This window comes from Trematomus bernacchii, unplaced genomic scaffold (assembly GCF_902827165.1).
Source record: "Trematomus bernacchii unplaced genomic scaffold, fTreBer1.1, whole genome shotgun sequence".
In the NCBI taxonomy this organism is placed as follows: Eukaryota; Metazoa; Chordata; class Actinopteri; order Perciformes; family Nototheniidae; genus Trematomus; species Trematomus bernacchii.
Window position 1 is genome coordinate 17796938 of NW_022987648.1, and position 20938 is coordinate 17817875.

The 20938-nt window shown below is 40.0% G+C and overlaps 1 protein-coding gene across 2 annotated transcripts; it reads right to left on the bottom strand.

The window, feature by feature from the left end:
- Positions 1-639: 639 nt before the first annotated feature.
- On the bottom strand, positions 640-16950 carry xirp2b (xin actin binding repeat containing 2b). 2 transcript variants are annotated; one of them, XM_034134442.1, is made up of 9 exons: positions 16792-16950; positions 14433-14596; positions 13740-13868; positions 13069-13158; positions 12745-12802; positions 12555-12643; positions 2154-11628; positions 1051-1181; positions 640-890 (listed from the first exon to the last, which is right to left on the bottom strand). In XM_034134442.1, the coding sequence occupies exons 2-8, from the start codon at positions 14481-14483 to the stop codon at positions 1090-1092; spliced, it is 9984 nt and encodes a 3327-aa protein (XP_033990333.1). In that variant the 5' UTR covers positions 14484-14596; positions 16792-16950; the 3' UTR covers positions 640-890; positions 1051-1089. The 2 variants fall into 2 exon arrangements, with proteins under 2 accessions (XP_033990333.1, XP_033990334.1); XM_034134443.1 differs by having other exon boundaries at positions 684-885.
- Positions 16951-20938: the final 3988 nt, after the last annotated feature.

Genomic DNA, 20938 nt, shown 5'->3' on the forward strand with positions numbered 1-20938 from the left:
TTGAATTAAGGGACTAAAACTCGGGCTTAATTCCACACAATCATTTAGATATAAAGCAACAATAACATTTATTTTATTTGATCTAGACTTTAAATGTGTCTTAAAGCTGCTCCTAGCTATATTGTTATCAACTGGTCCATCTACAAGTAACATGACAGTTGTTATAGCAGTTTACCTGATACACTTTTTCATTTCTACATCCACTTTCAATACTTTCTCCGTCTTGATCGCACCAGTACTTACTATTCCAGTTACAACCTGCTTTTTCTTACACATTCCATTTTAAAGTATTTACAGTTTCCTTCTATATCCTCACTTTTCCTGTTCCTTTTTTAAAATCACTTCACTGCATAACCTTCAAAAAACACTTCCTTAATCGAACCAACAGGACAGTTTCTCCATAGCATCTTGTGTACCTCTCCTTATTTGTGCTTCTTTGAGTTTATTTAACTAAACTGTGAGATTGGGTGATTTTATTTCAAAGGACACTTTTAGGAACAGCCTTTCTGTGTTGTTGTTTGGGTAACTTGGGGGAGTTGTGTGAAGGGGGCCAATGTGGTTTATTTAGCTGAATGTCATCTTCTATTTTAAAGGCTTTCTTCTGGGGATCGGCCTGTGGGGGCCAAACTACAGATATTTTGTTGCTGTGTGGTTTGCCTTCATCGTACAATTTTGTGATTGCGTTTTCACCGCTGAGTGTTTTGTCTATTGAAGCTACGCTGCTCACAGAATATCTCCATTCGAGATTCTCATCTGAGGGGATAAGTCCACCACTTCCTGTGGGAGGTTTCTGCCCGAGTCCATTATCGTAGTTCCCTTTGGATTTGAGGAGCTGCTTGTAGTGGTGTAGACAGTAGTAGTGTCCATGGAGAGAGACATAGTTCCCTAAGCTTCGAGAGAAAAGAACATTGTTTCTTTTAGAAAAATAATAATAACCTCTATTATTTTAAACATTTTACTGTCACTTAAAACACTTATGCATACTGATTGGTATTGGAATGTTTAATTGTAACTATGGTCAGTATTTGTTTGAATGAATGCAATATTTACCTTAATTTATTCCTGCAGTGCTCACAGCAGAAACATGATTTATGGTACTTTTTTTTGTCCACTATCAGAGCATCCATCGGATAAGCTCTCCTCCGACATACTGTGCAGAGCTCTGACTTCGGAACTCGAACCTGTTTGAAAGAGATAAAATGCAAATTATATTTTTTTTCATTAATCCCATTTGAATGGCTTTCCTTTGGGCTGCTTCACAATGCAACACCTATGGCTTTCCTTTTATCGACAAATAGTTTATGACTTATTGGTACAAACTGTAAAATATATTGCATTTGTATTTTAAGTTGTACTTGATATGGCCCATTCATTTTTTCAATATGAAAATATACAATGGCCATGAGAATGAATGGTTTAGTGTATCTTCCTCCGGATTTGATTGTTTTCACTCATATTCGTACATGCTTGCATGAATTTCTAAGCATCTCTCAAATGCATTGTTAGTGGGGAATACAAATAAGCTGTCATCGGGTGCAGTTTTTTTCCAGACCTTACAATTAAATGTCATGGTATTTTTTGATAAAGGAGTTTGTTATCATTACCTCATAACAGGTATGAATAATTCATTGATTCAAGACCATGACATGTGTTTGAAAGATTCAGAAAATGAAAGTCATCGTGATATAAGATAATTTTGTTAAACTATACTGAGTTAGTTAAACATTTAGTTTTATGGGCAGGTTAGCAGCTTGGCTCAATGGATATCGATGTTGGTTGGTCCATCAATTATTGGGTTACTACAACTACTAATGGACAGATTTCAATGAAGGTTACTGGTAAAAGAGCCCGTCACTTTTCCACTTGGGCAGTTTTTATGACATTAACATAATCTTCAGATATAATTTCTTGTTATTGCTTATAATGAAAATGCTAATGTAGCCTAAAAGCACTGCTGAACTAAAGCATCAGAGCTGTAGACTCTTATTCTTGTTACCAACTATTTTTGTTTTATAGAAAAGCTTTCACAATTCATACAATGCAGTAATTATAAATGCTTTTTTAACACACCACAAACAGACATTCAAAGAAAACCCGTCCGTCCCTAGTCCATGCCATTAGTTTCAGTTTTTTCATGCTGGATAGGTCTTTACCAGATGAGACGATTTTCGAATGATGTGACACAACTTGGGATGTTGTCTCCGCAGAAGTAGAGTAGCCAAGACTCTTGAAAACAGATTCACTCTCTGTCCATGTTTTGTGGAAATTACTCAGCAAATTGTCAGTAGCATCGTCATCGAAGATTTCTGCTAGCTTCGCTGCGGCAGCCTTTTTTCTAACTACATCAGCGTAGGAAAAAGGAGCTTGTTGGGTTGACACACTCTCAGAGTGCCCAGTGACAGCTGTCCTTGTTCCGGTGACCTTGTTACCCAACTCATCAACATTTGAGAAATGTTCTGTGAAGGATTTGGTTTCAGAGAAGGCTGATGGTACTGCTGGCACAGTTTCTACCCCAGTTTTCTGAGGAGGCAGGGGGGTGCTCTGCCGTGAGCCTCTCTTTGTCTCTAGAGGAATTCCCCACTTTGAAGTGTCTGCTGTAGTTTCACTCAGGCTTGACATAGTCTCCTCCTGATCCCTTTTCTCCTCTCTGAATGAGGAACTTTTCTCACCCAGTTCAAAAACATTTGTAATAGTCTGGATGTCAAAAGTTGGCATTTCCTGTTCCAGAATGTCTACTCTCTCTTTGTCACAATCTGTGCTTTCAGTTTCATTGTGAAGCCACCCAGTGAGTGGGATAAGCTCTTTTCGGAGAAATAATGTCTCTTCTGGTGTGTCGTATGTGTTTACAAGACCGTACAAGTCTGCCCTGAGAAGCTCATCTTTTTCTTTGTTCTTATTTTCTGCCTCACAGTCTTCCAAGTCTGGGCCCAGTCTTTCAGGGATAGCAATCGGCTCCTTTCGTGTGTAGGTCTTATTAATTTCAGCCTTTTGAGTTTCTTCAAAAAACTCTCTCTTTTCTTTGACAGATACAGATGACTCTGACATATCCGATGCATCAATAAGATCTGGGTCATTTTGACACAACAGCATGTGGGACTCAGACTTTCTTTGTATTTTATTTGCAATAAAACCCTCTGAAATATTAGCTTCATCTTCTTGTACATGTGTATAATTGACATCAGTCTGCTGAGCCTCACCAGATAAACTCTCTTTGAGACTTTTTGTTGCATTTGACATCCCTGAAGCCTCCACAAGTTGCGAATCAATTTTGATTTGTCGATGAAATGAGGCAGGGGATTCCACAATTTCAGACTTCTTTTCTGAGATTTGTTGGGGAAGTGGCGGAGGTGGTGTAACCCCACGTGAGAGTTTGGCTGTTGTGTCTTTTAGTCGTGCCAAATTCTCTGCTCTGTCAAAAGTCGGAGATGGTGTTATTCTTGTAAGGCGTGATGTTGGCGTGTCACACCTACGTGGCGGAGGCGTGGGAGGTGTGGGTGGCCTATGCATTTTGGGCGATGGACTCATTCTCAGGGGTGAGTCAGTTCTTCGTGTGGATTCGATGGTGATAAACGTTGGTGAGGGAGAGCGCATCCTGAGTAAAGGTGAGGGAGCCCGAAGGTCAACAGACTTGCACTGACCAGTTTCAGTTTCCTCTTTCCGTCTTTCAGTGGACTTCTTCTTCTTTGTTTGTTTCTCAATTTTGACAGAACCAATACTGATCTTGGATATTTTTTGCGTTGCACCACCAGAAACAGATTTCTCAGAAACTGGCTCACACTCATGTTTCTCCATTGTCTCGTTATCTTCTAGCTGCATTAGTTTGGCCTCTGCTAGTTTCCTCAGATGTGAAAGAATTTCTTTGCTTTGTTGCACATCACTTTCCACCACAGCTCCCTCCAGTTCAAGCTTTGCTTCCGAACTCATGAGCCAATCTGGAACTGTATTGAGCAGAATCTTCACAGATTCAGAATCAGTCTTTTTTGAAACTCTTTGTATCTCTGTGATGAGAAAGATTAACGCTTGGACCTCCAGCCTCTGGGATTCCTCAGTTTTCCCTGCTTCGGACTTTACCAGTTCCTTTTGCTCGCCTGTCACAGTAATTGGGACAGCCCTACTTTCTTCAAGTGGTTCCACTGCGCTCTGCTGAATAACTGTCACTTCTTTCTTCTTTTGAGATCCCTTCACTTGCTTTTGAACTGCTTTCTGTTGCTTAGAATTCTGAATGTCTTTACTTTCTGCGGTAATGACTTCTCTCTTGACTTGAATCTGCTCTTCTTTTACAATTGTATGAGTTTGGGAAACTGCAACCGTTTCCTGAGTTTGGTAGGATTTTACAGCGTTGGATTCTATAACAGCTGTATTTGTTTCTGTGGAAATCTCTTTACCTTGATTTTGCTGTGCACTGCTTTTTGACTTTTTGGACTTCTTTTTCTTTTTAACTGGAGTTGGAGTTTCTGGTTTGCTGTCTGTTAAGCTTACAGTAACAACAGGTATGGAGGAAGCTGCTGGCGTAGAGGCAGCAGCAGGAGGGGAAGTACCTTTCTTAGTCACTTGCTTTAACTCTGTCTTTACTTCCTTAGGCTCAACGATCACTTTCACCTCAGTAGCTTGCTTTACTTCCACCTTGACATCTTGTGAAACACTCTGTTTCTCACTTTCACTGGACTTTCTTGACTCTACTTGCTTGTTCTTTTTAACCTTTTGATTTGCTTTTCCTGCTTTTCCATTTGTATTGGGAGCTGCCTTTTCTGTTTGCATTGGCTCATCAGAAACGTTGTCTTGGCTCTTGGTAGGAGAATGATCACTTTTCTTCTTTTTATCCCGTGGTGGCGATTTGGACTCCTTTTCATTTTTGACTTTTTTCTCAGATTGGGATTTGCTTAGATTATCGTTCTCCTTTGTTTCAATTTTGTCAGAATGAATTACATTTTCACTTTGATCTTCTGATCTTTTGGAGCTTTTAGTTTTCTGATTTTTAGAATCTTTCTTTCCATCAGCCACCATGTTTTCAATTGTTGCGAAATCAGTGACCGAGGTCTGGACTGTGTCAGCCAGGACAGATTGAACAGACTGCTTGGAGGAAACAGTTTTCTGTGTAGTAGTAGTATGCATCTGTTGTCTAACAGCTGAGACAGATGAGGTCTTTTGAACAGAGACAACCTTAGAAGACTCATTAGAGAACATTTGCTGTGTGGCAGAGGATACAACTGTTGAATCTGAGATCATTTTTTCATGGCTAGCACTGACATTACTCTGAGTGGTATTTTTGACAACGATGTTCTTGGACAAATCACATGATAGGGAGTCTGAATGTACACTCAATGCAGCCATTTCAGCTCTTTCCTGTGTGATTTCTGATGTGTTTTTATTTGACTGTCCCTTATCGCTTGAGGAAAGCATTTCAAGAGCAGCAGTAACTGAGTCATGTATGTAAGTGGGTGTTGGAGTGGTTGGAGGGGTGTTTTCATCCACCATCATACGGAACTTTCCTTCTGCTTTTATCAATGGAGTGTTAAATTTACTCATTTTCCCTTTCATGGAAGGCGGAGGGGAGGGTGGAGGGGTGAACTTCACAGGAGATATGTAAACCTTCTTAAGTGGTTGTGGTGACTCAGGCAATTGAGGGATTTCACATGAAACCGTTTTTGAGGTTCTTGTTGTTGTTTCAGATGTGATGTCCTCCACCTGTTTCGTTTGACTGAATTCCACTTTTGCTTCCACCTTCTGGACTTGGTGTAAAATGGGAACTTTCACTTTTTTGACCGTCATCTTTTTTGCTGTTGCCGGTGAAGGATACATTTCCTGTGCTGGGATGCTCTCCAGTTCTTGTTGAGATGGAGGTGGTGGGAGAAAGTCCTGCTCACTGGTGACTGGTGGTGGTGGAGGAGGAAGGTGATCAATGTCAGAATCAAGTGAGGGGGGAGGAGGAGGAGGAAGGTCAGAGTCTGCCACTGATGGAGGTGGAGGTGGGAGAGACAGATCGGGCTCTGGCAATTCTGGCTTTAGGGTGAAATCTGCTGTCTTTACACTGGTTCTTTCTTGTTTTTTCATTCCCTTTCCCTTCGACTTTAGATTACGGAACTCGGTCTTTAATGTTTTGATGCCGTGGTTTTGGGTGATAGTTTTATGCTCCACCACACTAGTTGATTGCTGAGCAGACTGCTCCACTGTTCTTGACGTTGTTTTTACAACTTTAGTTTCATTAGAGATGGATTGATTTCCCATTGATGTCTCAACTGAATTAGCTGTTTTAATCTTTTGTATGTTCCTCTGCGCATCAGCATTTAGATTTTGAACTGGAGGGCTCTGTTTTACTCGAACTCTCCTGTATGATCCAAGTCTGACTTTGGGAGATTCACGCTGCGCTGATTCCATCAGAGACTTAATAGTGCCTTTAACATCACCCTTTATCACATCTTCTTTCTCAAACTGGGATTGGTCCTGCGTCTCATATAATGACTTAATGGACATCTTCACATCACCCTTAAAGTCACGCTCAAGGCTTGAACTCCTTTCCATTCTCGGTGAAGGTGGAGGCTCCATTAAGAGCTGGATTGTTCCTCTGACATCTCCCTGCACGTCTATTCCTTGTTGACACATCTTCTTCTCACTGGAGGCATCATGCAGACTTTGCATTGTTGTGCGAATATCGCCCCTCACTATTTCTTCCTTTTCAACTTCCTTGACCGCTTTATTTGCCAACTCTAGAGATTTGAGTGTGGCCCTCACATCTCCAGAAACTAAATCCTCGACAACAGCTTCAACTCTTGTTGTCGAGGATTTCTCAAGAGATCTTAGAGCCCCTCTGATATTTCCTGGTATGATATCTGGCTTCTCTTTCTCTACTTCCTTGTACCTTGTTTGGGCCTTCTTCAGGCATCGCATGGTTTTAGGTATGTTGCCTTTCACCACCTCCTCTTTTTCTACAACAACTGTCTGATTAGCTGATTCAGACAATGAATTCAAAACAGCTCTTAAATCTCCTTTGACTATCTCCTCCCTTTGGAGGTTTCCCAATGAGAGGGTTGGCTCTGACATAAAAACTTTCACTGTGTTGTGAACATCACCAGGTACAACATCCTCTACCGTACGTTCAATTTGCATTTGATTTCGGCCGAGGATGAGTTTGGTCCCTTTTATGTCGCCTCCAAGGATCACCTCTTTTTGTGCTCCGTCAGACCGAGTCTCATCAGCTCCAAGGTGGAGCTGTTTAAGATAGTCAAGAGCCCCAGATTCAATGCATGTGGAGTAAAAGTTGACATTTCCCTTTTCAGCTTCATCTACCTGTATCTTCACTGCCTGATCCGTCTTGTCTGAGCTGGACAGGTTTTGAAGAGCACTCTTTATATCCCCTCTTACAATGCCCTCTTTTTCAACATTAACATTTTCTTGTTTATTAAGAAGGGAGTATAAGGTCATCTGCACATCTCCTTTCTCGTCTTCCTGGATGAGTATTCCATGTTTTGCTGTACCGTTGTCATCAAAAAGGTTTTTAATGGCTTCCCGGATGTCACCTCGTAATATCTCCTCTCTTTCAATACTGCTGTCTCTCTCTTGGTTGAATAGTTGATTCACCGTAGAACTGATATTACCCTTCTCTTCTGAATCGATAGTTATTTGCTGCTCCTGTCTTTCTTGTCTGTTTAGCAAGTTCATCATAATAGTCTGCAGATCTCCCCTGATTACATCCTCTCGTTGAATTTCGGGGGCCTGCTTATTCATTAGCTGGTATTTAGCCATCCTAACGTCTCCAATTTCATCAGCTTCAATAAGTACTCCCTTCGACTTCACCATTTGCTGACTATACAGTTCCTCAAGAGTTCCCTTGACACTCTTGCCCAGGATTTCACTCTTCTCCATTTTTGTCTCATTGAAGTCATCAAATGGTGTTGTTTCAAAAAGCCATGTTGCTGTCTTTACATCCGCTTTGGAAATCTCCTCTTGTGATATAACGGTTGTAGCTTCGTTCTCATCTACCTCTTTGATGTGGTCTAGAGGATTTTCCTCAAAGAGCCAGACTGAATGTTTTACATCGCCCTTTTCAACATCTTCTTTTTTAACAGTTTCAATCAGATTTTCAGAGCTCATGCTTTTTATTTTGTCTATGGACTGTGTTTCAAATCTCCATTTCGCAGACCTGACGTCACCTTTTTTAATTTCACTCACATTAACTGTTCTTACAGATTCCTGGCTCAGTGCATCAGACTCAAAACGGTCTTTGTTCATCCTAACATTGCCTCCCTGAATATCATCCACGGTTTTGATAAAAATCTTTTTTTCTTCAGCAATCCTGTCAAGAGGTTGTGTCTCAAATTTCCACTTTGCAGAAGTGACGTCTCCTTTTTGCACATCCTGATTTGTGACAGATTTAATTATATAAACCTCATCTGTGTCTTTGATAGCGTCAAGGGGCTTGGTTTCAAACTTCCAGCGAGTTCCAACGACATCTCCCCGTGTTACCTCTTCGCTTGTGACAGTCGTGACTTCGTGGTAAAGTCCCTCTTTGTCCTGAATAGCATAAAGGGGCTGATTTTCGAACATCATTGTGTAATTTCTCACATCGCCCTTTTCATCTTTATCTCGGACAACTTTGCGCATTTTCGTCAGCTCTGTGTCCGTCTCCTGAATTTCATCTAAAGAGTAGGTCTCAAAAATGAAACGCCCCTGATCTACATCACCACCTTGTACATCATTCACTGTGCGACTGCTCATGAATTCCTCTTGGCTATCATGTATTGTATCTATTGACTGGTTTTCAAAGAGCCATTTGCAGTTCACTACGTTTCCTTTTTGTATGTCTTCAGTCTGAACTCTCTTGAGTTTTTGCAATACTTCTTCAGATGTAGAAGTCATGATATCTGATGTTTGGTTTTCAAAAATGTACTTCTTCCCAGAGACGTCTCCAGAACCAATGTCTATCTCTGTAACACGTTTAAAAGAGCCTGTCTCCTCCCCAGAGAGGTTCTCCAGTTTCTCCGTCTCGAAGAGGAAACAAGCAGTTCTTACATCCTTTCCTGTAATGTCCTCTTGATTGACAGTGCATGTTTTCAAAATGGTTTGTGTCTCATCATGGATCGAATCAAGTGCTTGTGTCTCAAAAAGCCAAGTGCATGTTTTGACGTCACCTTTTTGCATTTGTTCAGATTCATGTTCATCCTTTAACTCCGCTTTATCATACAGGATGTCCATTGGTTTAGTCTCAAATAGCCACTTGCAGGTTTTCACATCACCCTTCATGACATCAAGATTCCTACTTGTTTCCACAACTTCTTCATCTTCAACATTGCTGAAATACTTAATAGCATCGAGAGGCTGTGTTTCAAACAACCACTTTGCTGTTTTCACATCACCAGTCTCTTTTTCTTGTTTGGATATGCCCTTGATAACTTGGTATTTTTCAATGCTTTCACTAAACTGGTCAATTGGTCTGGTTTCAAACATCCACTTGCACGTTGTTACATCTCCTTTAACAACCTCTTCACGTCGTACTGTTTTCACCTCATGGAAGTGCCCTGTGCTGTCTTGCATGGCATACAGCGAATTGGACTCAAACAGGTTCTTATTTGATTTCACAGAACCAGATGTTACACCCTCAATAAGAATCTTTTGAGACATATCACTTTGGGTTAGATCCGTTCTCTCAAAAATGTGTTTGTAGTTTGAGACGTCAACTCTGTCAATTTCTTCCAGATCAATTGTTCGGGTGACATCCTTCTTTTCCTGTCTGATCTGCTCTAGAGGTTGGCTTTCAAATCGCCATTTCTGATGTCTGACATCACCCCTCTCCTCCATTTGTGCTACTGTTTTTTGTAGTTTGCCCACCTCTGCAAGCTCCTTCAACTCCTCAGTTGGATTAGTTTCAAAATAATGTCTGGCTGATCTCACGTTACCTGCAATAATGTCCTCTTTTGCCAGGGGCTGACTATTTGAATCGTCTTTTAAAGTATCCATTGGCTGGGTCTCAAATACCCAGCAGTTCTTGCGAACATCTGCCCTGCAGCTTGTACCATCCTCCTGTGTGAGTTCATCTTTAACATTTACAGTGCGAGTAACCTCTTTCCTCCCCTCTCTTATGTGCTCCAGAGGTTGACTCTCAAAGCGCCACTTTTGGTGTCTCACATCCCCTTTCATTTCTTCATTTACTGTTGCCTTTTGAAGTCTTCCTACCTCGGTGAGAGTTCTCCTCTCTGCTCTAGGGCTGTTTTCAAAAAAGTGCCTTGCAGATTTAACATTGCCCCCGATAACGTCTTCAATAGAGTGGGGTCTTGCATTGGAGTCATCTTTCAGAGAATCCATTGGCTGTGTTTCAAACACTAAGCAGTGTTTGCGCACATCAGCTCCAGATATCTCTTTGTTTTCCATTTTTGAGCTTTCCCAATCATTGAGGGAATCTAATGTCTTGATCTCAAACAACCACCTGCCCCAGTCTCCCTTATTGCTGTCCTCCATGGAAAGACTACACACAAGTTTCAAAGATGTGTATTCTCTGTTTGTCATGTCCAGCGGTTGTGTATCAAAGAGCCAACGTGAGGCAATTGAGTTCTCCAATTCACTTTCAATTTTACGCACAGACTTAATCTCCAGCATTTGGCTTGATTGTCCCATAATGATGCATTGAAACTGAGTGTCAAAAGTGCTAGTGACAGTTTTCACTTCTTCATGAATTTCCTCCAACACTGATCTCAGACTCAACAGGTGGCTCTCGTCAATGGTCTCAGTGTGGCCAAGGCTTTCCATGTACTTATTGTCAATCATGTAAATGGTAGCGTTTCCATCCTCCTCTGTAAACACAACCTCTTTTGTGAAATCCTCCTCTTTCTGCATTTTATTTAGAGAGTCCATTTTCTGGGTTTCAAACAACCACGCTGCAGCACGGACATCTCCTTTTTCAAATTTGTTGAATTTGTTTTTATGCTCTGCAGAGTTCATATTGGGTATACTCAGTTCATCTATTGGCTTTGTCTCAAACATCCAAGCTGTACGTCTCACATCTTTTCCAAGAATCATTTCCTGTTCAGTTATTTTGTTGGTGTCCTCAACCTCATCAGGAGTTAAATCTTTAATGGTGTCCAGTGGCTTATTTTCAAACTTCCATCTCATCGCCTGTACCTCCCCGGGGAGAATCTCTTCCCAGTCTGTGTATTCTTCATCGTAGATATCATCGGGACTACCATCATCATCTTCGTACATGTACTCTTGGTTCTCTAACTGTTTGTACTCAGTTTCATTGCAATCACTGTTATATTCCATCTCTATATTCTTACGAACCTCAGGATGAATGTGTTTGTAAAGACGTTTCAGCTCATAATTACTCCTCTGCTTGATATAAGCGTCCTTGTTGATCGGGTATTTGGAAGGGTTTGCTGGTTCTGGAGGCTCTGGTGAGTAGTTGCACGCTGGAATATTTTCATTGTCTGATGGCATTTCTAGTAAGTCGGGAGGTGGGGGTGGAAGATAGTCAGAATCCTCAGCAGGTGGGGGCGGAAAGTCCTCATAATCATAATCCATCACTTCAGCTGATGTGACTTCTGCTGCTTCAGTAGCAGATGCTCCATAAACCTCACTAGTCACGTAGTTGTTTTGAGTCACATTTGAGGACCACTTAGATCGATTGATATCACGTCCAATCTTTTTAAGGAACAAAAATGGTATTTGAGAATGAATAACTAAGAAAATCAATCAAGTTACCCCATATAAGGGTTTTATGTGCTTTATATGTTGTAACACTTTGAGATAAAGTGTAAAATATAGATCATAAAACATGAATAATACTACCAAGGTTAATGGTACTGTGTTCAGAAAGAAAAAAGTTATTTCTTATTATGCTCTTTACAGTCATAAAATCAATACATCTCTACGATGAGTTCAAGTTATAATCCTAAAGATCGACATGAAGTCAAACACTAGTCATGGATTGCACATATTAAGACATTTGGTGTGTTTGTATACCTATAAAGAAACACTGGATTCAAATTCACCTTGTACATCCACAAGGGATTAACCAGAAACAATGCATGTATGTGATCCAGCGTTACTGTTTTGAATTTTAGGTGACCAATGTATGCAAGTTGTTCTTCTGTTTCTCTAACCAAGAAAGTTCTTAAGGGGTGTTTGCCGCACTATTTAAAAGGTAGAAGCTGCAATTCAAATCACATACACCCTACCCTGGCTCTATAAATAGAAAAGTTGTTCAGACTGAACCACAGATCCTTACTCAAGGCCATGGATGTATAAAGAGAAAGTCAGTGAATACAAGAGGGGGTCAATCTTGCGCATGTTAACGTTCTGTAGGAGCACTGATGGGATGTGTTTATTTGTTTGGGTGATGAGTTCAAATTTGAACAATCCTTTTAAGGAATCATAGACTTCACCTTTGACCACACTAACTGTTACCATCAGTACATTAAGGTGTTTTCATATCAAACCAAACTAAAATCTTGAATTATTAAGATACCTTATTTAATGTATTTTATTATACTTAAACTGAGTTAAATATTCAGAGCCTTCACATTTTCAATACTTTAGCCTAATTCAAATTAAATGGAAACGCTTACCTTAATTTGTTTTTGTACCGCAGCCACTTCGATTGATTTTTCAAAGTGATCCCTCAGTTCTTTAGTAGTGTACCTGGGAACCTCCTCTTCTAAAAGTCAGCACAGTCACAAGAATATAGGCAGGGCTTAAATTAGTCCGTCAATGACAGTATATACGAGAGAGAATACAAATACCAAAACAACACCCTACCTGTTTCATCGTGATGGTTTTCAAAACTGGATTCCAAGTTACTGTCGCTGTAAGACACCTACAAATATTAAAAGAGAAATGTGAGAAAATATATTGATCATCAAAAACCCAACTACAGCAATTCCACTAATCATTTGCCTATAAATAACTACATGTAATGTTTTACCTCCGCCTAAACTATAAGAGACTACCAAACAATCACTAATAGCACACAAGTGATTGATTGCAATCATTTACAGTTTTTAGCCATCAAGGCAATTCAAGTGTTGAGCTCATTAGCAAAGCCCTGTGGCCCTGCCTGCAGTAACACAGAACGTTCAATACCGTGGCTCCTTCGTTGAAATGTAGCTGCTGGCTGCCTTGGACGACATGCCTGCTGCTGCTTGACATTGTGACCTCAGAGTTGGCCATTTCCTGTGAAGATGAGGAAAGTGGTTGTCAAACACAGCAAAAATGTGTGCATAATACACAAACACAGGGATAAATTGTTCAGTCTTGCGTCAACATATTGCCCCCCTTGCGTCAGATGTGTTTACTCCACTCCAATTTACTCCATTAGCTAAAGCTTAATAGTACACAACTCAATACCATGCAGAGAAGATGCTAGACCAGATTGCTCACTGCAGTTGGAAATGAATTATCACAGATGGAGGCAAAATAACAAAGAATGTGTCAAACCGTTCACTCACACTGTACCATAGAAGAATAAGAAATACGATTATTTTCCAGTGCCTGGGAAAGTTTCTATCTATAGCTACATTACAGTATAAGTGTTATTAAAGAGCCCTGAAAGTTTCAATAAAAGCTTTTATAAACGTTTTGGAAGTGGTGCAATAAGATGTAATGAGGACCTTGATTTTAATATTCAAGCTCCTCATGCATTCATGCAATTCTCATGCTAATGGTAACATGCTCAATTCACTGTCATTTGACCGCCACATCATCTCTTTCATGCTCTCAGCCTCATTATTGGATATACTTTGTTCAACATGTACCTGCACAGTTCTGTGATGAAAATGGAACTGGGTTACATTGTGTGATGTTGCAGTTTCCTGGGTCTCAAATTGTTTCCTCACACTGGCAAGTCCCCCAGGCAGAGAACAGACCTCCGACTCTTCCATGACCTAATGAAGCAGGAAATATCATTAGCTGCCAACATGAGCTGAAATCAAACCGATACTTAATAGGACTGTTCTGCAGTGCAGTCCCACCGCCTTCAAACACGGTGTAGCTAATGCTAATGTGTGCGGCTTGCGCTCTCACAGATAGAAACTCATATAATAAGCTGTTCTTGTAATAGTTTCTAGGAATTGAGAGAACTATTTAAAAGTAAAGCCCACTATAATTAATGTTTTAGAGAACCTCTATATATTTCCCCCATCTTATGTTTCCCCTCTATTTATAGCATAGACTACTGACCCCTTTCCCCAGCTGCAAAACTGTAATCACCTCCACTAATACTGCATGACAACACCAACCATTATGGTAACAAAAGCTTCTGTGCAACTCTGAATGCTCCACAGCAGCTAAAGACTAAACTATACAGTAAACAACAGGATAGCAAGCAGGCCCATATGATTGACCATAGAAGGTTTGCTTCAAATTTCGCAAATGTTCTTTTAGTGCAGGCAGCTCTGGCAGGTCCTGTTTTAGTAGAACAATACATGACCATGCACAAACTAAAGTACCCTGCTGGGGATGGTGCTGTCTGCTTGCTTGGAAACAGCTGGCTGGTACATGGCCTCACAGTTGGTCAGTGGGATGACCTCTGAGCCCACAGAGTGAATCCGGTTCCTCTGGTTTATATCTCTTTCAGGAAGTCCTGCCCTGGTTCAATCTGCGCTGCCAGCAGCTATGGCACAAAGAACCGATAAACTGTTCAGTAAAACGCTTTTCACATGTAGCGAGAGTTATAAACTAGTGGTAGCACCATATTTAGTGTGTAATCACATGCTATCAATGTGATGTTGTTTTGTTTTTTTAAAGCTAGATTAGTGGCTAGTACATAGAAGAAACTGCGCTTTTTAAGTATGCTCCAGGATATTATACATTTAAAATCATTCCTATTTTGAATGAAACGTGTGATCTTTTTTAAACTGGTAAATATATTGACTAGGACAACCACATTGGAGCCACAACAATGCTTTTAAAAGGTGCTACATTAATGCAGGAAAGATGCTTTGTACTGTAAGTCATTCAAAATACTCTTCAGGGAAATTACACAAACACTCTGGCTTTCAATCACTGCGGTCAATAACTCATATTTAACAATAAGGACATAGTGTGTACAAAACCTATCCGCATAGAAATGTATTATTAGGGATCTGCGATTATACAGGCAGTAGTTTTAGTAGTCATTTACATTTTTCATCTTAGGCATAGTTAGACTTCATGTCTGGACTTGCATCAACCAAAGGGCTGAACCAAATGAATATTAGTGCTAACCTGCAGGGTATTGTAATCTGCTGAAAAGACAGTGTCAGTGTGATCATCTATTTAACTTCCATCTATCCGACCAGTTGCTGACAAAATATTTTTGTCTATGTTTGCAAGTTTAAGTATTCACGACTCAGTTCACTTGTGGATATAAATGTGCTGATGCAAATAAGAAAATGAAATATGAATACAGACTACTTTGATTGAAAAAAGTACAGCATCAAAATAAGACTATCCATTACTCTGAAGGCTTACAGCATATACAAACATCTCCGCTCTGCTCTGTGGTGAACGTGCATGAATTGAAGCCATGTGTATATGTAACTCATTGTAATAACTTTAATATCATTGCTGGCAGCAAAGGACATATTTAATCACTACATATCATTTTTCTATGTATTGAAAACCTAATAAATTACAGACACAATGAAACAAATCAAAACATCAACATTTTTCATCACTTCTTTGAGTTCAAGATAAAAGTGTTCAACTATTTAAAATGAAGCTCAATAGTGGGCTCATGGATCTGAAATTGAAACACATTAATGATGCTTTCTTAATTTCATGGCAAAAAGACATTATATTAAAACTCAGTGTGCATTGCACCGTTGTTAGCTGCTTCCTATTGGTATACTTATTTTGCCATTTGATTTGTAGCTACCAGTCCCCTGTGATCTATTTTAGCCTTGTTGGAATGGTAAGTATGTTTGTAAACCAATCAGCCAGATGAAACCGATAAGGAAAATATTTCACAACTCTTAACATTAGAGAATTACATTTACTTAGATACAGTGTGTATTTTAGTTCAAATCTTAACTAGAGCAATGAAACGTAAGGAGTGGAAAACCTTGCCCTGTAGCAAGTTAAAGTGAAGGTCTTAGGGTATAGACTTATTGTAGTAGGAACAAAAAATTGCATCCCAAAAAATGTTTCGACACTCTGAAGATATCTCATGACACCTTAGGTCGGGGTGAGAGCTCACATAACAAGAAAGTTAAGTAATCTAGGCGCCATGTACTAGCAAAAATAAATCAAGCCTATTTTAAACTTAACCATGAAGGGTCGTGTTTCTCAGTGAAATATATAGGAAAGCTGGTAGGTCAAAGCTTTACTCTCCAAAAGCATTTAGATAGCTTGCATCGATAACCTCATGTTTGTGTGTTTTTTGTAAAAACCGTATTACTCATTTGGCTTGCCTGGAGGCGAAGGAAGAAGAGCAACGTGACACCCAGAGGTGCTGGCTTTGGTACAAACAGCTCAGAAGTCCATGTATTTTAGAATTTGTTATAAAAAATGTGATCTCTCCTCAAGCTTAAAAAACTGAATACATTTAGTATTTTAGGGCCGACATAACTTTGTCTATTATCTCTGTATCCTGTGTTTTGAGTGGAAGTGCACTCAACATGAGCACTATGTTAATTAGTACTATCAAGAGTTCCGAGCCTGTTTCTCATGTTTTTTCTGCAAAACTCAAAAAAGGAGACTTTATAATGCATTTCCATTTTTTGCATGCTGAGTTATTAACATAACAACACAATTCAAAATCCATTAACATATTTTTACAAAATCCCACTCAACTCAAACACATCTCTCGAAGTGCTCGTCACCTACCAGGTAAGGAGGTTATTGAAATATAAAAATATGAGCTCAGCGCGTACAAATCCCACTCGAAGGCCACTGCACCCCCGGCCTGCAGGGTCTTTCCAAGCCAAAAAGCAAATCCCAGTCAATGTCGGAGACCAGCTCCAGTACTATGTGTTCACCTCTGTCCAGAAAGCAGACAGTGACAGCTGATTTTATTTTAGACCCTCCGCCCCCTTGCAAAAAATGGGCCTGGGGTGCGTTTTTTTTTAGAGAGGGTGGCCTCCGTGCCTCCCAAGTCAAGTCCCCAGAAAACCATATGGAAATACTTCCCGTGACTCGCTTGTGTACTAATAAATCAGGTCACCCTGGGTTTCATCATCATGGCTTCTAGTGAACTGCATAGTCCTGCAGCTGTTACCGCCCATCATTGTATGCTAAATTATGCACATACACGTCCACAGCAAATACTCTAAACCTCAAATGTTTCACTGCTTCTGGTAATCGCTAAACAATGTAAAGTGGATGTCGGGCAGGTGCTGACACAACACATTTTAAATCGTGGTGAACTGTGTTGGCTGTGCTCTGTTCTTTGCTGTTGGTATGACAGAGCCAGTGATGTAATGGTATGTGTTGAAGACAAGAGGGTTAAAGGGGCGCTGAACACGAGAAGAGACACCTCAGAGTGAGGCAGAGCCAGCCAGCTCTTCCTGTTTGGCCCAGCTGGAGACAGTGGCGCCAGCCTGTCTCTGGTAGTGTCAGTGTTTGGAGACCAGACATGTCTGCAAGGCATCTGCACAACCCCGTTCATCCCCAGCATGTGTAACTCACACCTGCATTTACATTGACCACCTGTTTTAAAGAGGCACTCCGGGAATCCTGCTAACGCTAAACCTCAGTCAAATGCTAATCATCCCCTTCACCTGTTCTCCTGATCATTTAAAATGTAGATTAATAGGATTCTGGCATAACTCTGCCAGGTTTAGAGTAATGGAAGTCACAATCATTTTAATCTTAATAAAAGTCAAGAGCAAGAATGGATTGTACGATAAATCGGAACATTCGTGTTTCGAGGTCTCATGTTCTTTTCATGATGAACCTGCTTCATTCAGCTTGAATCCCTCTGTGATCCATAGCAGAGTTAGGTCATGCAGGGAGGGTTAAAGGAAGAGAAAGATATTTAATTCCCTCTCGCTCTCTCTCACACACACACTAACTCATCCACACACATATACTGTATGTGCACACACTTAAGCATATTAGCCAATCAGAGAAGTCCAGTGTGAGGGATCATTAAGTTAAATATTATAGTGACATCTTCTATTGCCACTGCGTTTGCTCTCCTTGGAACGCCTTCAGAATGAAAATGTAAATTAGTATTTCCACTGGTTTGTTGCACTTTATCTAGAGTCCAGTCCGTAATAAAGTCTACATATAAGGACACAGAGTCAAAACAAAAAAAATGTGCCACTGTATAACTACTTCCAAGAACTGTAATTACTGAATATCACAGTTAATAGTGGTCAATTCCAGATGTAAGTTAACCGAATGTCTCCTCAAAGGTTTTCAAATGTATAACAACAACAAGCAACATGTGGTGCTGATACTCAGGAAGTTGAAAGAAACAGAAAATAATGATAATTTGTGGCAAATAACAGACAATAATGAATAATGAATAATGTATGGTGATTTAATTGTCTTTGCTCTCTCCGTAACTTCTTTAAACATGCCCTTAAGCAGCTCACTAAACACCTGGCTACTCCTTCCTGAGAAATGGCCCAACGCCAACCAACACACGTGTTTGGTGGTGAGCCTCATAGTGTCAGTTTGTAAACCTCACTCCTCTTTAAACTACTCGCCCAGAGTGTGGTTGTAAATATCTGTGAGCTCTTTGTCACGGTTCCTGGTTAAATAAGAGTAAAAGCCCAGAGGAGAAGCCTCTGAGCTGTTTACTTCACAACGTTGAATTATTTCTTGAGGAAACAAAAAGGAAATGTCATATTCACAAAGGCTGACAGAAATATTTTGACAGAAATATTTTGTGATGCCTTTACTAAATACAAACATGTTTTTGATGTCAAAGGCAATCGGGAGATTATAATGAAATAATGACAACGGATAATGATAGCTCTATTATCAATGGTAGGAAATAGACTAAACACACATATCTGTTATATCAATGTCTTAATATGATGCTCAATTATTCATTTAAAACACATTTTCATGTGTTTTAATTAATTATGACAGGAATATTTTCATTGAACTCTTTGCTTGACTAAACAAATAACTGTTGTTTCAAATGTAATGCTAATATTCACCTCGCATAATTGTAGTGCACATGTTTGCCTCAGTAGTGAATCAGCCATCTTGATAATTTGAAGAAAGCACAACAAATGAACAGCTCTGAAATCAGTATCACTAATTTACAACCGCAACAAATCTTATTACATTTACAATATAGGTGATTTATAAAGATCGCTGGACGTCTCATCCTGATTTATCACCCCTCAATAACACAACTGCCGATACATTCATGTACATTTAAACTGAACGGTATGGTATCATGGCCCAATATTTTACAGTTTTGTGTGCTGTTGAAATATTGCCAACAGTGTTTTCATTTTGATCCTCTCCCCAGCAGAGGCTCGGTGTAGCTCACATCAGTGAGCACTGCATGCGGACCACAGGCAGATAGCACCATGGCTTGCATGACAATGAGCCACATCTCTGCCAGATGCCATTGGAAGTGAGGCAATGAATCACAAGGAATCTTAGTTCCAGACACTTGCAAAGAAAAGGTATTTTTACACTTTAGAGCAGATTTTTTTATTTGACTGATTTATTGTATTTAGAGTGATGGATAAGGATCCAAACGGATTTAAATCAGGGATTATTTACAGTTCTTACTGCCACTGCCTAGTTGAAAGGACACATTATAGCACTCCACTTTTCTTTGATTTATTTCACCCAAGATATTTCTGAATTGAAATGAATTTCTAATGACTGTAGCTTTTAGTACGGTTATGTGAAAGAAGATAATGTGTTGGGTGTGAAATGAGCATCTATCATAAAGTTCAACATGCCTAACAAATGATGTCAGGTGTGCGAGGCGAGTGATACGCTGTATTTTAAGAAGTGGTATGAGGCAGCTCCAAAGTGTCTGTACACTGTGGCGTCATGTAGAGTAGCAGCAGCTTCTTTAGGCTCCACACAGTCACGGCTCTGTGTGTGGGGGGGGGGTCTCTGCTACACACAGAAAGTATCACTTTGTGCTTTTGACCACAGGCCACCTGGTAGCACTGAAGAGAGCTACACACATCCCCAGCCATCACCCTCAGAAAGAAACATGTGACACGATAAGAAAAGTAAGAGGATTTGTTAGCATAGAGATATTTTTGAAATAGGGAAGTAGGGAATATGAGATTATTCCGATATTTGACAAATTGAATTAGAAGAGTGCAATTTTAGAGCACAGCAAGGGTAAAATGATGCAACGGTGTATGACGCTGATTGGTACTAACTCTATTACTGTAGAAAGAGAAAGTAGGATATGAGAGGAAGCTATTTGTTCATTATCATGAAGGCCATTATTTTTGATGAGCTGGATCTCCTGCGGTCCACAGAAAACATTACAAGACCTCATTTACACCAGGCAGGCACATAGTGCACCCAAAAACCTCTTAGCCTGACAATGACAACCCTATTATGTCTGTCCTTAGAGATGTGGTGAAACACAAAAATGGACAAACTGAAAAAATGTTGGTGGGAAATTACATTTATGTTTTCAAAACCCGTCGTCTTCTTTGTCATCTTTCACTAAGTCACACGAGTGTACAGCCACGCTTTTAGACACAGCAGTGCTTTGAGTTGAATGTTGATGTCATGCCAAACTTTAAAAAGGTATAATGTTTACCTTCTTAGTCTAGTATGTCAGTATGCTTTCACAGCTGAGACTGATTGGAATGTAACTGGTGCCTGTAATTGATCATGATTTTGACCTTATATGCTTCCAGAAGAGTTATTATACCTTATCTTTAATATTGGTAATCCATTAAACAGTCTATTTAGATATTTTGCTAACATCCACACATGGTGGCGCAAAGAAATAAGATAGGGTTCATCCTCTGGGGGCAATGAATGTCTATCTAACATGTTGTGTTCATTTATTTAGTAGAGA

Coding starts and splice junctions, on each gene's coding strand:
- xirp2b (XM_034134442.1), bottom strand. CDS start 14,483: ATGTACCAGCCAGCTGTTTCCAAGCAAGCAGACAGCACCATCCCCAGC. Junction 13,869..14,432: donor ACAGCACCATCCCCAGCAGG/GTACTTTAGTTT, acceptor CTGCTTCATTAG/GTCATGGAAGAGTCGGAGGT. Junction 11,629..12,554: donor CGGTACAAAAACAAATTAAG/GTAAGCGTTTCC, acceptor TTCCTTAAAAAG/ATTGGACGTGATATCAATCG.